Source organism: Chanos chanos, chromosome 9 (genome assembly GCF_902362185.1).
Source record: "Chanos chanos chromosome 9, fChaCha1.1, whole genome shotgun sequence".
NCBI classification, from domain to species: Eukaryota; Metazoa; Chordata; class Actinopteri; order Gonorynchiformes; family Chanidae; genus Chanos; species Chanos chanos.
In genome coordinates, this window is record NC_044503.1 from 18,605,404 (window position 1) to 18,625,932 (window position 20,529).

The following is a 20,529-nucleotide window of genomic DNA, read 5'->3' on the forward strand; positions in this document are numbered from 1 at the left end:
ATAAATACACAGCATTAAAAAAGAACAAAACAAAAAACAAACAGAAATGAGAAAGTGCTACAGTGAAGCTGATAAAGCATTGTCAAATAAATCAAAGTACTGGCACCAAAAGCAGAGAACAGCTGCAATGGCTGTGAACACAAACAAGCAGAAAGACAGAAAGGTCGTGTTTGCAGTCACGTCTCTGTGTGCACACAGTACGTCTTTATGATGCCTTTACGCATGCGTGTGTGTGTGTGTGTGTGTGTGTGTGTGTGGTTGTGTGTGTGTGTGTGTGTGTGTGAGAGAGAGAGTGTGTGTGGTCCAAGGGTACTATGGATTAGTGTTCCAGGTAATGGTCAGGAACTGAATGAGGGGTAACAGCTCTGTGGCTGATCTCAATGCATCTCCAGGGTGATGTAGTCCAGGATGTTGTAGTCCAGTTGGGCTGGCCCTAAGGGGCAGATGGCTACTGCCTGTCTCATATGGTGATGTAATGTTGCCTGAGTTTGGCCTTAAGGAATTCATGAGTCAGGTTGTGTCTGGTGATTATTCCCACGATCTAACATTCACCGACAAAGACACACAAACAGAAACACACACAAACACAGTTATCTCATAGTTACACAACCCATCATCGAAAAAAAAGGGCCCAAACTTCACTCAGGAACTAAACAGCTACTCCACCAAACAATGTTTAAGTGAGCCTTGTAACAAGTGGTGACATTGAAAAATACACACTTCTCCCACGGCGTTGACGACAGGCAGGTGTCTTAGGCCCATGGTTCTGAAGAGGTTAAACACCTGTGAGACCCGTGTGTTTGGGGAGACTGTGTATGGACATGGGTTCATGTAAGGAGTGACATCCTGAAGAGAGTAAGAAAGAGAGGGAAAGGCAAATCAAACAAAAGTACATGAGATGAACATATGGTGAATGGGTTTATGTTGTCAACTCGGCAGAGAGAGAGAGAGACAGACAGACAATCGCTGATCGGAGTGAATGTGAGAGAGAATTCAGAGAGAGAGAGACAGACAAGCGCTGATCGGAGTGAATGTGAGAGAGAATCCAGAGAGAAAGAGACAGACAAGCACTGATTGAAGTGAATGTGAGAGAGTATTCAGAGAGAGGCTTGAGTACTCAGCCCTGCCTGAGAAAGTCAATTAGTTACCAATTAACCATTGTTATGGCCTCTATTGTCCAGACACATACACATACAAACACACACACACACACACACTCTGTCACTCACACAAACACATTGTCTCTCACACACACGCACATACACTCACACACACAATTGCAAATCATGAGAGCTGAGTGGGAGTTAATTAGCAATATAATGGTTGGCATTTTACCAGTTCGCCCTACAGATAATGAACATGGAGAGAGAATCTGCAAAGATAATGAACACATAGCCAGTAAAGGCAATGAACACAGAGAAAGAGAGTCAGTAAAGTTAATGAACACAGAGGGAGTTAGTGAAGCTAATGGACACAGAGAGAGTTAGTAAAGATGAAGGACACAAACAGAAAGTCAGTAAAGGTAATGAACACAGAGAAAAGGAGTCAGTAAAGGTAATGAACACAGAGAAAGAGAGTCAGTAAAGGTAATGAACACAGAGAGAGTTAGTAAAGCTGATGGACACAGAGAGAGTTAGTAAAGCTGATGGACACAGAGAGAGTCCGTTACCACAATCATGCGTGGGTTGAGCAGGGCCAGGTCCAGATCGTGGATGTCAGGGAAACGGGGATAGTCCTCAGTCATCTCTGCGTAGGAGAGTCGAGGCTGAGATGCACTCTGGGAGAGACAGGGAAAGAAAAGAAAACATGGGACAAGCAAACTAGTAAACCCTCTTTTAGCACTTAAGAAATTCCTAAAAATGATGACCACATTTTAAAGACTGCTCCTTTCATCTTATCACTCAGAGGTCTTGTTCAATAATACCACAGAGAGTGCATGAAGATCCAGTCACCCAGTAAGGCAGTCAGGTCAATGCTAAAACCCCCACTTAAAGAACGGACCGAGAAAACAAACATTTCTGTGGAAAGGTCAGCACCTCTCAAGCATGTAAAGTTCTCATTATTTATAAAATACCTGGTTAGAAAAAAAGTAGGACTACAGTTATTGCCATTCCTATAATTATAGTTTTAACTATAATTATTTTATTGTATATTATAGTATATAATTATTATGGTCAACACATTTTGGCCCAGAGACTCAGAAAAGGACATTAAGTAAAATCAGCCACAGATTTCTGTCAACTGATGTAAATCCATGAAATCTGGTATTAGACATTAACTTACATTGGGATTTGTATACATCTCTGGTCACATGGAGTTTTTTCCCCATATATTTTGACAAGAAAATCCAGGTTTTATTTACTGGAACTTAACCACTTTAAGTTCAAAATGCATTGATATAAAGAAACCGACGTAAACATTTTAATTTAGTTACATTACTGTGCAGTGTTCACTTCTGAATCACACCGAATACTCACAGACTGGCAGTGTGTGTATGTGTGTGTGAAATGTTTACCTGGTTTCATTATAATACCTGTCTATTTCTGTTAGTTGAATGAGGCTATCATATTATCATACATTACAAGAGTGCATGATTATAATTAACATTGACAGCATGCTGCCAAAAACACATAAACTGACCGATTGGTTCTCGGCGTAACACACGCCACGTATGAGCAGAGTGACCAGCTGTGAGCGCAGGATGAGGCCGTGAAAGGTTAAAGGTCGGAATCGTTCCTCCATGGTCCACTCTTCACTGGGTGACTGGTCTGGGTACAGGTTTGGGTAAGGGGTGTGTCTATGGATTTCAGAGAAGGGCTGGTTAGACTGCAGTGGGTCAGAGTCGTTTGATTATTGAGTCTTATCAAGAATGCGCTACCGACCTTTAAAAGATCTTGACTCTATTGTCAGTACAGAGTATTAAAGTCACTGTTAATGTCCCATAGCCATATGTTCAATTTAAACTGTATATACTTATGTCAAATTCTTGACCTGTGAGTTGGTAAGGTCACTGTTTTAACTTTTGATCTGTGAGTTGGTATGGGCAGTGTTTTATCTTTTGATCTGTAAGTTGGTAAGGGCACTGCTTTACCTTTTGACCTGTGAGTTGGTAAGGTCACTGTTTTAACTTTTGATCTGTGAGTTGGTAAGATCACTATTCTATCCTTTGATCTGTGAGTTGGTAAGGGCACTGTTTTATCTTTTGACCTGTGTGTTGGTACAGTCACTGTTTTATCTTTTAATCTGCGAGTTGGTAAGGTCACTGTTTCATCTTTTGACCTGCCTGTTGGTACAATCACTGTTTTATCTTTTGCCCTGCCTGTTGGTACAGTCACTGTTTTATCTTTTGCCCTGTGTGTTGGTACAGTCACTGTTTCATCTTTTGCCCTGTGTGTTGGTACAGTCACTGTTTCATCTTTTGCCCTGTGTGTTGGTAAGGTCACTGTTTTATCTTTTAATCTGTGAGTTGGTAGGGTCACTGTTTTATCTTTCAATCTGTGATTTGGTAAAGTCACTGTTTTATCCATATCAAATTAAGTTTAAGGCTCTGTAATTAGACTTTCATTACTCTCTATATGAACCATCATAACCAGTGGCACACATAGAGACAAGCTACTCATCGTGAACAGGCAAAATGTATAAGACAGCACTGAGCATTGTCCCTTAGCACTGAGCCAGAGTGGCCAGGCTATGTGGTGCGTGGAATGGGAGGTATTAATTGGTGGAATGGGAGGTATTAATTGGTGGAATGGGAGGTATTAATTGGTGGAGTGGGAGGGGTTAATTGTGGCAAAGTTTAATTCAGAGGCTTTGACCCATGGAAAACAGAGTCATGTGCTAATGAGGAGAATGGAAAGCTAACAGGAGGTGAAAGATGACACTCTGCACCTCCTTTCCAGCATCTGCTGCAGGATATCCTGCCCATCCTCCGCAGGCTCCACTTCCACCTCCTCATCACACATGTTCCTGAGTTCACTAGACGGATAGGACTTCATCGACTGGCACCGACGTCTCTGCTCGCCTGCACGGGATAGGATGCTGCTTTTCTGAACGCAGAAAAAAACAAACAAACTCTGAGATGGAAAAAAACACTCTCACATGCTGCACCTTACACCTTTTAGCAGAACAGGCCGTAAACAGATTGCATGGATTTCTTAATATGGTAATAAAAATAATAATAAAAATAATAATAATAATAATAATAATAATAATAATAATAATAATAATATCCTAAATCAACCACTGAGCTGGCACTGTGTATTACTGATTGTTCAAGTAAAAATCTGTCTTTAATCTGCGTGCAATCTGTGATTGCTTATCTTTGCATTTTTAATATCTGCTCAGATATAGCAGAGATGTTTTACTCACTCTTGTGGTTAAAATAGGCAAAACACCATGCTAAACTACAGTTTACATTATCATCCTCAGATGAAAACCATGGGAACTATAAGAAGCCACACTACCCAAGCAAGATTTCATCACAAAAACATCAAGGAAATAACACTGGCAGAAAAAGGGTGAGAATATATGAGAAAACTAGATGTGTTTGTCAGGGTTATTATAGTTAAATATAGTTAAAACTAGCAGTAAAAAAAAAAATTTCACTAACTGAAATAAAAATAAAAGGACAGTTTTCAAAAACACGAAAACTAAATGAAAACTACAATGAACAATGCCACACAAGCTGAGACGAAATAGAATTGCAGGTAAAATCAGCTTCGTTTTCGTTTCCCCCCTAGATGACTTGCATTGTGGTCGTTGCGCGTACCTTATGATGTATTCCTGCAGGCGCCCCTGCAAACAATCACAGCAGAACATCCCTCCCCCTGATCCAATCAAGTACCAACCATGTTCGAACAAGATTTTCTGAAAATGGCTTAAGTTGCAGGCAGAAAGCGGCACAGTCCTATATGGGAAAACTTTGACTACAACCCTGTAGTAGACCAAAGTAAATGTGTCGAGATGAAAAGCGATGATACCATTTGTGGGATACTGTAACATTTGTGGAATACTGTATCGGGAATCGGAGCGAATCCAGGGGTGTTCTGTCGAGTTGTGCTACCTATCGATATGTGCTACCTACAGCACAATTTTGGGTTTTGATTAGGGTTAGGGTTGGGGGCGGGGTTAGACTCTGCTATCAATTCGCGCTATGGTAACATTTCTCAACAAAGTAGCACAATTCGTCACAACATCAGCGATGCAAGCGAAATTGAGATGGCGAATCTCCAACTTTATGCAAATGAGAACTACACGAGAACCAATCGGTTCAGCATGTGATGAAAGCATGGACTTTGAACTCACTGCCCAGCTACTTATATTCATTTGAGGGATCAACAACAATTAAGAGGATGGGGGGTAATGTAATGTTGGTACTGCATTTAAGTGGATTGTTTTATGAAAGTAAGTCTTTTTTTTTGCAACCTCAGCATACACCACATTGACATAAAGCTATAAGAAATGTCAGACCTTTGAGTGAGCTGGCAAACAGGCTACTATAAAGTAATCTGTCTTGTATATCAAATTCATATCATTTAACGTAACAGCACTATGCGTTCCATCTTTCATTTCAGTTGTCCAGTGTGTGGCCCTAGGCTTACTCTATGAAAGTAAATATGGCCCTCTGGAAATATTGCCCACCCTGGTTCATGGTGTCCAAGAATAAAAACTCTATGATTGTATATCAAAGATCTCATACTATGTAAAGCCATTTAATGGCTTTGCACAATATGGGACTTTTAATAAACAATGGTTTTGTAAATCGTGTTTGATGTCATACATTCTTTCATCCTGCCTTTTTCAACTTCTATAAATCAAGGCCTTCCTCATAATATCTGATAAACTAAAACTAAACACGAAAACTAATTAAAAACTAAACTAAAACTAAAACTAGTCAATTCCTCAAAATAACAATAAAACTAAAAGTACATATGCACTCGTAAAACTAACTAAAACTAAACTGAAATCAAAAACCAAACTGAAAGACTAAATAAAATAAAAAGTAATGAAAATTTCAAAACTATAATAACCCTGGTGTGTGTTTAAAACTCATAAAAAACTCTGCTAATCTAAACCTTTGGCATTTCTCAAACTGTGTTGCCTACACAAACACATCACAACTGTAGTGAACTTGTTAACTGAATGATGTTACACGGAATACACTGTGAATTGAGTACACATGTTTTATAGGAGAAATGGTACTGTGAGGCACTGTATTTCTCCCATGTGCTACAGTATTGTTTACAAAGGACATCTGACAGTAATGAAGGGTCATTCTGTCTGTATGGCACTGAACAGCCACAAGGCCTTAGTGCTTTGTCTCTTACCAAGCAGCAGTGATTTCTGAAGACTGGGTAGAGAGAGGTTTACCCTGTCGTGGTTAACATGGCTTCATTTACACACACTGGTTCTAGCTGGAGTTTGATAATGTTTGCATGCTGAAACTCAGCTAAACCAAACTGAAGAGATCAATTCTCTGTCTATGGGCTTGTTCTGTTTATATCTTTCAAATGCAATTGCTAAACTGTGCGACAGGCAGATGGCTTTATCTGCTGGTGGGTCTCAAAGATAAGATCAGTTTGATGAAATAAGGGTAAGTGCATATGGCTGTACCTTGAATCGGATGTTGTTACTGATGAGAATGTTGCCTTTCATGAACTCTTTCTCATTGTCTCTGTTCTCTGTTACGACAGGGAAAGCGTGGTACACTGTCGTTCTCAGGATGCTAACCAGTGACTGGATCCGTGTGTGAGGGTAGAGATACGTCAGGTTTGGCTCCATAATATCACTGGCTGTCAGTCTGAAAGACAAGGGGGAGAGAGAAGAAGAGTGTGATTGACTGAAGAAGGAAAGAAGGCAAGTAAATACAGGAGTGAGTGAGGTAAGTGTTCTCTCACTTGTCCATCTCCATGTCAGTCTCCCACTCCAAAAGAGGAACTCCTCTGAGATGAATGTGGATGTCATATATGCCCTTATTAAAGAAGTCTCCCGTCCACTTGGCTACCTGGCGAAACACACATACACACACACACACCCACCCCAATCTGAAATCATTCACAAAACACACTCACATATCACCAATTTAAATGATCTACAAAAAGGTTTTTCAGTTTGTCCCTGTGTGGACCACTGTCTCAAGCTTTTTTTTTTTTTCATCTAATCTGATTAAATTGATCATTGTTCAATTTACTAATCAAAACAGACCTGTCCTGCAACAAAATGTTCAGCCAAGCTGTCCACACAGTAATGCTTTTGAAAATAGCATCCAGCAGTCATTTCTACAAACTGCATTCAAGACACAGTGTGGTTTCGCAGGCAGACATGCAATGGGTTAAAATACACATTCTTATTAACACTTATATAACATTCTAATAAGGATCATAGTGTTTACTATGGAAACAGTGAACACAGCACTCAGAGGAGCTTCCTACCATGAGAGTTATCATAATGGGAAGTCCATAAGTGATCTCATTGGTTGATTCAATGAGGATGACAGTCAAGCTGATGGTCATGCGAACCACACCCCCTAAAAATGCAGCAGCTCCAATCAGAGCAAACGTTCCTGAATATATATGCATCCCCAGGTTTCTGAAATAACAGAGACAAAAAAATCACACCCATATAACTAAGAGGTCAACATAGTCAAGTGATTCACACTGTTAAAGGAAAACGAGACTGTCTTCATCTAGGGCAGGGGCTTAAGGCAGCTGCAACATGCTTTTTAAGGCTCCATATGGTTCACCAGTATTTCAAATTCACTAAAAATACACAGCAAAAAAATTAGAGTAAAAAATTTAAAAAATTAAGTAATCTAAAGGAGTATGACTTGCATTATCCTGATATTCTGTATCACAAATCTACATAATATTTCATGTTACTAAATTCACATGTATGGCTAACCGCCCTGGATGAGAGCTGGGAGTGAAGTCTCCACTACCCAGTGTCCAGGCTAAGGATGCCACAAGCCCAAGTTTCACCGAAAACTATATCCATGAATACAACAAAGTGACAAACAAGAAACATCTAAGAGTCCAGGTCTGCCCAAATGGACACATTAATAGAGGTGACAAACCTAAAACCTCACTAAATGGGGAGGTTCTGTTCAACCAAAAACAATATGAGTTTCTCTTCCTGCTTTAGCAATGCTCCAGATAACCCAGCAGAAACACGTGCTTATCAGTTATTATATTTATTCCAGTAACTGGCTCTTCTTGATCTCTCAAAAATCTGTTTTGTTTGCCTTTTCCTGGTGAAAAAAAAGATGATACTTAATGTAAAAAAGGTTTGTTTCCATAGAGGAGCAAGAAAATCATTCAGACAACATAGACACAAGCTGAAACAACCTGTTACAGTGTCTGTCATCCAATCAGTGGTAAAGAATAAAAGAGAAAGTTCATTGTGGTTAATTTAACAGGCTGAACTGGAGTGTGTTAAAGCGGAGTGGGATGCTGAGTGCTGAGTCTATGATGTTCCAACACTGCCCCTAAGACATCACTGCCTTAGTCATTTTATTGACCAAGATTGCCCACTGTGACCAAATGGGCTCTTTCTCACTGGCCTAAAGGCATTTATTTATACCAACTACAGACACGTATTGCTGTTAATGTAGGAACCTAACGTAACAATAAACCTGCATTTAATAATTTGGATTAGAATATGACCAGACTCCTGCAGGTTTTGTTACTCATGTAAATGGTGTCAGTTGCACGGTAATAGATGAATGTGCTTTCACACTGAGTTAGCATTAGTACTCCCACAGCTCCTGCCATGCTCTGTCTCCATGTAAATGCACCACACCAGGAGAGCAAAAGAGCCAGGTTTACTCTACAGAACAGCTTCACTCTTTCCAGGGAAAAAAAACACAGGTCTCATCAGGGTAAAAAAGTGACTTACATTTTAAGGATGTTGGCCACCAGACGGCCGAGTGAAGCTCCACAGAGGAGGGAGGGAACAAAAAGTCCACTGGGCACAGACACACCGTACGTCCAACAGGCCAGCAGGAAGTACAACACGAAGAACACGCACAGGGTGACTGGACTGAAGGTGGCTTCAGACAAAAACAACAGGAGAGAGTTAGAGTTAGAGTTAGAGTTAGAGAGAGAGAGAGAGAGAGCGAGAGAAAGAGTGAAGGAAATGTTATATATTACTCTGACTTGCTGTGCATTAACAGTGTCTGAGAGTAGAGCTGGGCAAATGGAAAAACAATCAATCCCATAATTTTTTATCCGAATACTTCAAAATAACAACATGGCAACAATTTGAGGGGGAAAGGAAACACAACTTACAACTTATTAACTGTTGAGGCTTTGAAATGATCAATGAAATATTCTTATTAAGTAAGTAAACCAGCAAAAACAACTCTCTATAGACAGTCCTGTCAGGACCAGGTCAGTGAAGGTTGGTACACTAGACAGTTCTGCTCATGTCCTTCTCATGCTCCTCAACATTTCATTAAAAACGCAACAAACTAGTTGCCTTTTTCTGCCTGTTTACCAGCGTTTTCCCCCCAATATGGTAGTGGCCAATTCCCTTGTACTTATGTTCCCAGTCGCTTGTAGAACCCCCACGATACATTCAGAGTCACACATATTCCAGGCCAGCTCTGTCCAGGATGGGTCTGTGATGCTGGGCAATTAACACTACTTATCTACCAAGAACCAGTTTTTACGCAGCAAAAAAAAACTGGCAATAAAACCTGAAAACTGATGAACTTTTGTCAAGGCCTTGAATCAACATATTTACAGCATAGAGTGTATGAGTGGTTAGTAAACGGTTGTCTGAGAGGACTGTGGTTAGACTCACCGTCCTGGTGAAACAGCTGATTGATAGCGACCTCCTGAGGGTTGAAGAGCAGTGTTGCCATGTCATTGTATGTCTTGTTGGAGCAGAAGAACTGCCTTATGGTGGAGTTTACCCCCTCATTCACAGAAACCTACGAACACATTTCAACAATTAATACCATTACACATCTGGCCTCCCAAGACTAAAGACCAGCAGAATTGTTCTTCAGACAGTTTTCAGCAGGAAGTGATATCAGGGAACAATGTCACTATAGTGTAGTCTATGTCCAGATGAATGTTTGAATGCAGGTCAGTGGGTTCCAGAGACAGAAGAGCTCATTTGTAGGAGGGTGGGCTATGGCAGAGTAGAGAGAGAGAGAGAATATATCCTTCATTCACCAGTGCTGTGCTGTTGTTGGTTGTGGGAGAAGTTAAATCCCTACACTCTCCCATGGTTATGGAGGCGACGAATATCACCACTGTTGTCACCATGGAAACCAAAAGACTTTCCAGAACCCTAAATATCAGAAAAGAGAGAGTCAACATACCACCATACCAAATATCAGGACTCTAAACAAGTAAAAAAGTTCATATGAGAGAGAGAGAGATCCTCATACATGTCATAGTATCTGTTTAAATAATATGAACAATAAATACATAAATCCATCAGAATCTTTGATCACACCACTGGACTATGCTGTCTATGTCTGTAAATGAACTGTATTAAAGTCTAGTGAGAGATGGCACTATGTCATCATAGCTGTAATCATGTGTACCTATAGTATAAAAGACTAAAATGTTTTTAAAAAACTCCATCTGACAAATGTTGGTGTTAAACAGGAAATGAGAGCAGATCCAATGGGAGACTGCCAGCTCAGGACCTGATAAACTTAGCCTTTGGATGGACATTTCTCATGCGATACTTGGCAAGATGTTTGTTGATACAGTTGAACAAGGCTCCAAGCAGCCCCCCGGCTAGTCCCATCAGGACAAAGAAGGCCAAGTCCACGGCTGTCCACAGGTGACAGTTCTTGTCTCCATCTGCACACTTCACAGAGAGACAACCCAATCACCATACAATCATTACTACACATGGACACAACACAAATTCACTAAGACGGCTTTATGTTTTTTAATTGCTTTTTGAACTGCTTTAATAATGATTACTTCAATTAAAATTGTGGGTGGTAAAGATATGGACATCACGCTTAAGTTATAAAGCTGGAAGCTGATGTTTTACCTTGAATTCTCCAAAGTTGAGCAGGCCAGGCAGCTGGAAAGAGCCCCACTTGTTGTATATCATTCCAGAGCGAAAGAAGTTGAGTGTGAATGTGGCTGACATGGAGCAGAACAACTGGAAGGGAGGTAGAGTCTTCAGAGACAGTACACTGACACATTGCTAAAAACGCATCACATTTGGAGGCCGAGGTTTATTTTTGTTTGGTGTCTATCACAGCCTCAAAATTCTCCCCCCGCAGTCAATAACATTTTTGGTGTGTGATGTGTTGAACGTTCACACCTTTTCAAAGGACCTGTGCAGTTTACTATAACGTGTCTACGAGAGTACAGATAGCACTCGAAAGGATGAGTACCATTTTAATGTAATAATGCTTTTCATTGCTATCATTGCTACTGCTGATCAAAATAATCATGTTTAGCTCACACAGCGACTGGGTCTTGTTCCTCTTGTGTTGGCCCTATAATGTGACAAACTGTTCTCACCATCTCTCTCTCTCTCACACACACACACGAGCACAAGCATACACACACAGACAAACACAAACACACAGACAAACATGCACATAACCTACACACACACCCATACACACGCGGACACACAAACACACTTACCACTTTCCATGTGAGGGCCTGGTTCCAGAAGGACGAGCCCTCCTCCAGACTGAAGAGAGTGCCTCCAATGGGCGCACCAAAAGCAGCAGCCACACCCGCCGCCGCTCCAGCAGAAACAAAATCACGTTTATCTCTGAGACAGTTAAGGACCACAGTTGGGAATGTTAGGAAACGAGTATGTCACACCAAAGAAAAAAAATATGTCACACGAAAGGAAAAGAGCATGTCACACCAAAGAGCTGAGCTTCAGGTAAACCAAGATTAAACTTTTACACATCACCTGTCACTACGAAAATAAGGGTAGTGAAACCGAATTTTCTTGAAAGTGATGCTCTGAAACTGGGGGGAGAGAGGGAGAGAGAAAGAGAGAGAGAGAAAGTGAGATGTTATTTTGTTACATCTAGATAGATGACCTGCCTCTGTCTTTGGACCTGTATTCCTCTGCTCGTCACGTTAAAGTTGACACTGTGAAATGTGATACTCTTAGACAGGTGTGAAAATCTTGAGCTACGTTCACACTAGAATGAAATGTGGTCGTCAGTCCCAATTCAGGTGTTTATTACAGTCCCATTCACATGGAGTAGGGTTAAGAATGAGAGTAAAATCTGTTTTTACAAGTCTTGCTGGATGCAGGTAGAGACAATGAGTGCTGACTAATTTATATGCAAGTGTATGCAACTCCCGGAGAATGTGTAGCCACTGAGACCCAGATACTGGGTCAGTGGCCTCTGTAGCTCTGACTGGTGCCGTGGATACAGAAGCCAATCTGACTTATGTGTCCTTGCTCATCTACACTGTGTGTATGTGTGAACTGTGATCAGGAGTAACTACTCTTATAACTGTGGAAATTCATCCTCAAACTGACAATGTGAAAATGAGGGTCTGTGATTCGGAGCTAGCCTTGATGCTCTTCAATATGCACCCGTGCTCTTGCTTTACTTAAAATCAAACAGCCCTACCTGTGACTTTTGTCAGGCTGCAACTCACTGATGGACTAACTAACTGTTACTGTTAAAAGTAAGCTAACGGGCTGTAAGTTAAGGCTTAATGGTTTCTCAGTTAGAACCAGTTATAGAGGAGAGGATACACTGTTGTGTGTGATATCTCTTTTCACCCACAGACAGAGCATTGTCACAAAGAGTGCTGTTGTACAGACCTGAGGTAATCCAGCTCCTACAATGGCTCCACTGTGAATCATTGGGCCCTCTTTCCCCACAAACAGACCTACATAATAAGAATATAAATATAGTAATTCCACCATTTTCATCTCTCAGCTGAGAAAAGTACAACGAGATTAGCATTTACGAATCTAAAGTTCAACAAAACCATGCATTTCAGTCCAAATAATGTGACCAAAACGTATTTTCTCTTTTTCTCTTACCTGCAAATTTTGTTCAGACCAGAACAATGGTTTGCAAAATAATGGAAACACTTGACAAAAAGGACGGATACTTTTAAACAACTAAACCAGTATTAAAAGAACTTCATATGTGATTTAAAGTATTACTATGTAAACTACTTTAGAGATAATCTAACTGGACTTGAAAATCCAGTCTTATAACAATTACAATAACATTATTCATTCTCTTCATTCCTTCAAAAACAACATCTCGGCACCCTAGATATATAGGACCATTGGGAATAATAATATAGATATAGATATAGATATAGATATATCACCTAGATATAAACCAAGACACTGACACATACACTAACACTATGGTATTCTTCATTGGGCAGTAAATAACCTGGAGATGGTATGGTCTAAGATGTAGGTGAAAAACGTTCTTCTCATAACATCAAACTAAACCAAAAATGGATAAATGGGGGAAATATTTTTATTGTTACAAATAGTATTCATTAAGGCTGCTTTGACCATTATTTCTTTCTTTTTGTTACTTTATTTTTGGGATTTTTTGTGGCCTGTTCTTCAGTCCAGTTTGAAGTGTCCAAATCCCTGTCAGTGCTTCCAACCATAACATGACTCCTACACATGTTTGGGACGATGAGGGCTTTTGTTTGTATCCTAACTTTTTTCTCCCTTCACCTCCTCTCTTAACAAGTAACAAATCTTCACATTATATCTTCCAATTCCATTTCCAGTCAATATGTTGCTGGTCTGTGTTTGCACATGTTCAGCATAGCTCCCATGTGTACTTCTGGACTCAACCTTACTGGTACTGCACAGTCACCTCACTCGTACATAAAAATAACTATGATAATCAGTAATACTCACTAACATGGCAGACGATCACTCCTACTGTAATTTATCACTGGTTCTGGTCAAATGAAAATTGTAAATCAATATTTGAAGTGTTATCACACGGAAATACCTCCAGCCACAGCAAACACCACCCCCACAGCTTTGCATACAAAAGTGCACAAGCGCACTATACCAGGGATCTTCACTCCATTCAGGTAACTCTTGATCTCAGGAATACCTGACCCAGTTGCTATAGGCTGGAAAATCAGGAAATAGTTATTTTAAACATGGGGAAAACCTCTGTGCATTCATTTATGATGACATGAACACATCTAAAAATGTCTAACCTCATTTGTACCTTCACACAAACTGGAATATTAGAATTGGAACTAGAACACAAATTGGAATTGGAATTCCCTGTTGCAATACACCAATCAGCAGGCCTCTCTCATTAATAATGAAACACTTTTGTTTCTCTACCCCTTACATTTAGGGGTAAGACAAATGTGGAAATATATACAGTCACAGTGTGTGACAAATCACAGAGAAAATGTAACGTTCTTACCTCTATGAGAACCAGTACACTGGCGATTAGTATAAAAGTGAGATTGAAAGCCAGAAGCTCCAGTAGAGACAAGGCAAGGCAGCCCTTTACACTGCATTCCTCCACAGCTACGACACGTGTGTTAAGGAAATTGTGTTGAAGAAACATAAGTATTGTAAACATTCACAAACATTTAGGTCAGACTCAGCAGTGTTGTAAAGAGAGGAAACAACACACACTGTCTCTTTTCACATCTGGTCAGTTCAGCAAAAGGGATACATTTTCCTACCAAGCTGAATTTGAGATGCATAAAGAGTCGCACAAAGAAATCTACAAAAAGGCCCACCTGAAAGGAAACACAGCTGTCATTCCGTTCCAGGCATTCATACACCATGTACTTCATTCTCCAGTGTGTAGACAATAGTACAAAAACACTCACAACCATCTAAAACTACACAAAGACAAAGAAATGTGCAGTAAGAGTATTTGCGTACTTTACTGGCTGTCTTAGTGCACATAGGCTTTTGCTCCAATCAAATATAACAGATCATTCAGCCTATCAAGACCCTGCTGACAAATGTGTACAGACATGAGCCAGTCTGTCGGCATAGGACAAACATCTTACCAATCCTGTGGACACTCCAATGGCAAACACCAATATCCATTTCACCACTTCAAACTTTTTGGCTTTCTAATATAGGAAAGAAACTCTCATTTAGGAAACAGAAGAGCAATGAAAATGAATAAAGAATGACATTGTGGAGACCTTTTCACCTTATTGTCCAACCCCTCCAGCACCTCCACGTACGGCTCATTGATACATCGGTCATAATCCAAACTCTGAGGAAAGACAGAAAATGTGACAAAATGGCATTAACACAGTCACAGGTACAAAAAGAATTTTCAAGTAAAAAGGAGTTTCAGAGAGGAAGAACAAATAACGGTCAAATTTAGTCCTCCACTAAAGGCTAAATCTACGTCCTGAAAACTGCACATCAAGCCTCTGTATTTGGAACCAAAAATGTTTAGTTAAAAAGTTGTTTAAGTCAAGTTTGAAGAGTTTGGCCTCATTTGTTGAAAACCTCACCTCATAGTCTTTTCTCGGCAAAATCTCATCGTCATCTTCTTGGGTCTCACCAAGAATAGTCTGACGGAACAAAAGAATCTGTAGTAAAATGTCAGCTGACTGTAGATGTTCTCCTCACAATAGTACACCAAAATCGGGTCACTCTGTGTGATCATTGACCAGGAATATTCACAAAGTCTCAGATTTCTTTTACAGTCACCAAATAGAAACCTCCATTTGGGAAAAGACACATTTACCGCAAATACAAACTAAATAAGAATAACAGATTTTAAGGAAAATTCTGAAAAGGGAAAAAGCTTGAAAAGGCATTGTAGGGGTTTTTTTGGCCTTTCTTTGTACAGACATTGTACAACACAACAATAAGTAACATGGTAACTGGAGTCTGGAACCTCTGGTCTCAGCTAACTCCACCCTCGGTCAGTGAGTGGAATCAGAGGCGACATTAGAGATCATTTTACACACAGCTATCAGATCTGAAAAGTCTGAGCTCATTTACATGTCTTCTTCTCATAAATGTTATATTATTCCCAATGGTCCTACATTTCATTCCCACACCTCATCAGTCATGTGGCAACAGAATCATATTCAGCCAGGCCAGGAATAGGGGCCTAATACAACCATTTCTCCTGGCATTTTCAGTCACTCACACAAACTGCTGCCATTCTAAACAATGGGCAAGAGAGACACATGATTAATATTTTCGGCACACGTCACTAACAGACACATCAGCATCCTGAACAGTTTCGCTTCACAAAGCCACTGTCTGTCCTACAGACATACCAAAAATATGAAAGAGCACAAAAGAAAAAAAGACATTTTTTGTCAGGTTGGTTCAAATATGATAAAAATTAATACTGGTTGCAGCGTGGTTTTAATTCAAAGGAATTTGCAGTGTTCAGCTGTATGCACAGTGATGTCTCTATGCAGTTTGCACAGTACCTCAATTAAACAGATGCCTCAACAACAGGATAAAGTATATGCATACATTGTAGGCTGAATCTGGGAAAAAAAAAACTGTAAAGTAGTGTAGGCACTGGTGTGTGGTTGTGGAAACTTGAAATTACAAAGTAAACCAACATGTATGGTGAGTTCTTATGAAATGATATGGCATTTGGTATGGACATGGCTGTGGACATGGATAATGGTATTTCTCTCAAGATAGGTCCACTGAGGGCAAAGGGACCAGCCCAATACATTTAGCTATGTGTTGACTGCCACTTAAAGGCAGTTATTTACAGTTATTTCGCTATTAACTTCAAGCTGCCTTTTGTATTTACTTGAAACAATAATTTTGAGCTATTTTACACCCTTTGTGTTGTGAGGTCTTTTGACTGGAAATTTGGGCAGAAGCGCATTCTTGAATGTGGTTACTGGCCCGAGTATTGAGGTCGCGAGACCCCAAGCAGTATCAATTCACCAACAGTAAATCCATTGAAAATCCCTTTGATGGTACTGTTAGGACAAATGAACAGTTTAAACCTATCAAGCTTCAGTATAGGGAATTAACTACTATTTCAGAAATTAGTTGTAGTAATTTCACGACTCGTGGTTTCTGCTCATTCTCGATTCTGCTAATGAGACATTTAAATGATTACATTTGGTTTCGCTATTTCTGCCATTTTTACTTCAAACTCAGCACATCCCGTCTGTCCCTGTTATGCTCACTGCTCTCGTAGCAAATCGTCTGAGCTGATGCTACATGCTACAACTGTCCATTTAAATCTGATTAGAGTTTTGGGTTAAAAAAAAACACAAAAAAACTTAGAATGCTCATCCTGGAACACATCAACCAAGTTTCTTATAAACAAGAAAAATAACATTGTCACACGTCAGACTGTGATTCAGACTGACATTCAGAGTATTTAGCGTAGTTCAAGAGAGCTTCCTGCTACCCCTGACTACAAAAGGGTAGTCACTACAATCATGTACGTTAGCGAATTTAGCAGGCGTAGTAACTGTGAGTGGTGTCAACAGAAGCTAACGCTAACAAGCTAGAATTTATAATGAACTGTGTCCTTAGCTGCGTTACCAAAGAAATAACAGTAACTAGAGAACTACCACTGAGATTCTTGTTGTTGGTAATGGAATGCAATGTAATAACTACCAGCTCCTCGGGTGTTCTGCTCTCGGCATCCCTGCAGCAGCAGTGACAGCAGAAACATCTCTCACAACTCGCCATTTTCAAAGTACTGTTGCTATGCTCACGCTTGGTCACATTACCCCCGCAGAAATATACCATAATAAAAGTAAACGGAGAACGTTGCAGACTTTTCGTACAAAACGTATAAATTGTTAAAACTGTTGGAACGGCTCATAGTGATGAAGATATTTGTGTTATTGTGCTGTTCTACTGTCAGTATGTTGCTCTAGTAGAATTTGGAGACGTAATACTGTGGGGATGGGAGAACAAAGCGGACAATTTTGTTATGCATGTGGTCAGATCTCAGCACTGGGGTTTGTGTTTAGAAAAGACCAGGCGGCATTTTGACCACATTTTCTTGACACTTATGTGGAAAAGTAGAGAACAATGTTTATGAACAATCAAGAATCACACTTTCAAAAACAAACGAACAGTGTAGGGGCAACAGACTAGTGTAAAGCACTAGTAATACCAATTCTCAACATTTGGTTTTTATTTTGATAGTGAAAATATGATATTTACGCATTGCCAATGACTGTGACGTCAACACTGCGTCTGAGACGCGCTCTTCTTCTTCTTCTTCTTCTTCTTCTTCTTCTTCTTCTTCTTCTTCTTCTTCTAAAAAAGATGCTGTCTGCAACGCCACCTACAGTGCTGAAGTGTGAAATGGTCTGTGACTTCAGTCGAATTGCTTTTCCCAGTCTTTCCCCAGCCCTTGTTGCAGTATTATCCACACTTTGAATAATCTCTTATGCTCCGTATTGTAATTACCACCTACCATAAACACATGTTCTACTCTTTGGCACTGTACACACACCACACAAAGCACTTTCAGACATACCAACCATCCTCCTCAATCAATTCAACCTTGTGTACCCCAACCCTTAGCCTTGGCATTTTATCCCCTCCCTTCTATTCATCCCTGTAAATATGTGGGAGAAACGGATTTAACCATGCCTGTGTATCTCTCATCACACCTGTTCTGCCATTACTGAACTATACCATAATCCCCAAACCAGAATTCTGCTTGCCAAAACCATACTAAAATCCCATGTGTCTAAACCATACCATAATCTCATCTACCTAAACCATACCGTAATGAAGCTTGATGAAACTACACCATTATCCCACTGGGCTAAAGTGGGCTATATCTTAATCCCATCTGCCAGTGTATCTTTTACCAGTTCTGTCCTGCCATTCCTGAATTATAATGTAATTCTACCTGCCTGAATTCCCATGTTTGTTCTCACAGACTTTGCTTCTGCGTTACGTGACAAACCCACTATGTCCACATCTTACTTTTTCAGCTTCTCATCACTCAAAATCCCCACATGTGTTAAAACTTGTTGAAACCTTACCACCACACCCATGAATCATAATTTATACAAAATTAAATTATTAAATCATTCTGACAGGACTGTCAAGAATGTATGCTTTTCAAAGCAGAGGAAGAGTGGGAGCAATGCCACCACTTTGTCCAGTTTTAACGTATTCCACCAACCTTAGTCCTATGGCCATAGCCACAATCTCTGCAATATTCCCTAACAATTCACCTGTTGGTTTTTGGCAAATTACAATTGGCCAAATTATACCTCTGCAAGCCATGGTTTAACAGTACAACCTGTGTACTGCTTTCACCCTTCACCTGTCCACTGTATCAAAGCATCAGTATATAACATAATACCCAGTCCTGTTTCAGCGTTGGCATCAAAGGCTGAATATTGGCTATCGCAATAAGTGTGCAACCCAGAATTCACCCACACGTGGTAAAAGGTTTGAACCATAATCACAATTCAGCCTAGGACTCTCAGACACACCACCAACCTATTCTACTAAATGAAAATTCACATTAATGGAGTAAACTTGCTTTCAGAGATTCTCATGACTGAATACAAATATTCACCTATGAAAAATTACATTTGTACATAAAATTATATTTTGTACATATGTGAACACAACGAAACGTTAGAGGAGGTTAATGGATCCAACTAAAGATAACTGTTCAGCTACATTGATATTAATAATATTAACCAAATGAGAGAAGAGGATCAAAAATGTGTCACTGGGTTACAAATAGAACATCCAGAAATTAAGGGAATTTGATTCCGTTTTTACAATATCCAAAGTACAGGTTATTTTTTTAAACGAACATATTTGTGTTGGATCCAAACTGTTTAGGTCAAATTGGCTCAAAACATATTTGAAACACTAGAAAAACAGCACAGTGTAATTAACTGCCATTTGCTCCAGTCTGAAAGGAGCAATTAACTGTGCATTTAACTGTCATCTGCTTCAATCTGAAAGGCAAACACTGTGTTTCTCATATCCTCTCTAGGCAAGAATGACATGAAGTCATCCTGTTTGTTAAGCCTGTGCATTCACAGTAATCCTGATTGCTAAGCCTGTGCATTCACAATAAAATGTGAATGTTTAATTTGTGTCCCTTAAATTTTATCACAAGAAGACACAGCTCAAAGAGCAAACATATAGAGCTTGCACATGTTTTTGTCATGGTTGAAAAAACTAAAATCTGGTTTATAAATGTTTCCAAGTTGCCAATGCTCATGTAGGGGTGTAAGACAATGCAGCTGCAAACAGTTCAGCTTAAGAGTCCCCTAAACTACTGAGAATTAATACAGAGGTTTCACTGAGCAAGACAGATGATCAGGTACTGGTCAAGTCATTTATCTCTACCACATGGCAGAAAATGCAGGATTCTGACTCCAGATGAGACCACATCACCTGTGTACACTCACAGGGTAGAGAGGTAGTAGGTTGTAAGAGGTCACATTTTCGCAACACTTTACAGGCCACACTGGATTAAACCACTCATTACATGTAGACTAATTGGGAGACATGATACAGGGATTCTTTGGAATTGTCAGTTTCTGTCTGCCCCTGAAGTGTAAGGTGTACCATAGGCAG

The 20,529-nt window shown here is 39.9% G+C and overlaps 1 protein-coding gene across 1 annotated transcript; it reads right to left on the reverse strand.

Annotated features, from left to right (window-relative positions):
- Positions 1-232: 232 nt before the first annotated feature.
- Positions 233-17,643, reverse strand: clcn6 (chloride channel 6). Its single transcript, XM_030784504.1, has 23 exons — positions 17,569-17,643; positions 15,465-15,524; positions 15,152-15,217; positions 15,003-15,068; positions 14,657-14,723; positions 14,399-14,505; positions 13,964-14,090; positions 12,787-12,854; positions 11,911-11,969; positions 11,631-11,763; positions 11,020-11,133; positions 10,661-10,827; positions 10,179-10,296; positions 9,802-9,931; positions 8,893-9,046; positions 7,431-7,587; positions 6,897-7,003; positions 6,613-6,799; positions 3,889-4,046; positions 2,641-2,797; positions 1,670-1,777; positions 721-846; positions 233-541 (listed from the first exon to the last, which is right to left on the reverse strand). The coding sequence occupies exons 1-23, from the start codon at positions 17,641-17,643 to the stop codon at positions 461-463; spliced, it is 2,592 nt and encodes an 863-aa protein (XP_030640364.1). The 3' UTR covers positions 233-460.
- Positions 17,644-20,529: the final 2,886 nt, after the last annotated feature.

Excerpts from the sequence above, each read along its gene's own strand:
- clcn6 (XM_030784504.1), bottom strand. The coding sequence starts at position 17,643 with ATGGCGAGTTGTGAGAGATGTTTCTGCTGTCACTGCTGCTGCAGGGAT. Across the intron at positions 14,506-14,656 it reads ATTCAGCTTGGTAGGAAAAT|CTGTGGAGGAATGCAGTGTA; the intron begins GTATCCCTTTTG and ends CACGTGTCGTAG. Across the intron at positions 2,798-3,888 it reads CAGCAGATGCTGGAAAGGAG|ACACACCCCTTACCCAAACC; the intron begins GTGCAGAGTGTC and ends TGAAATCCATAG.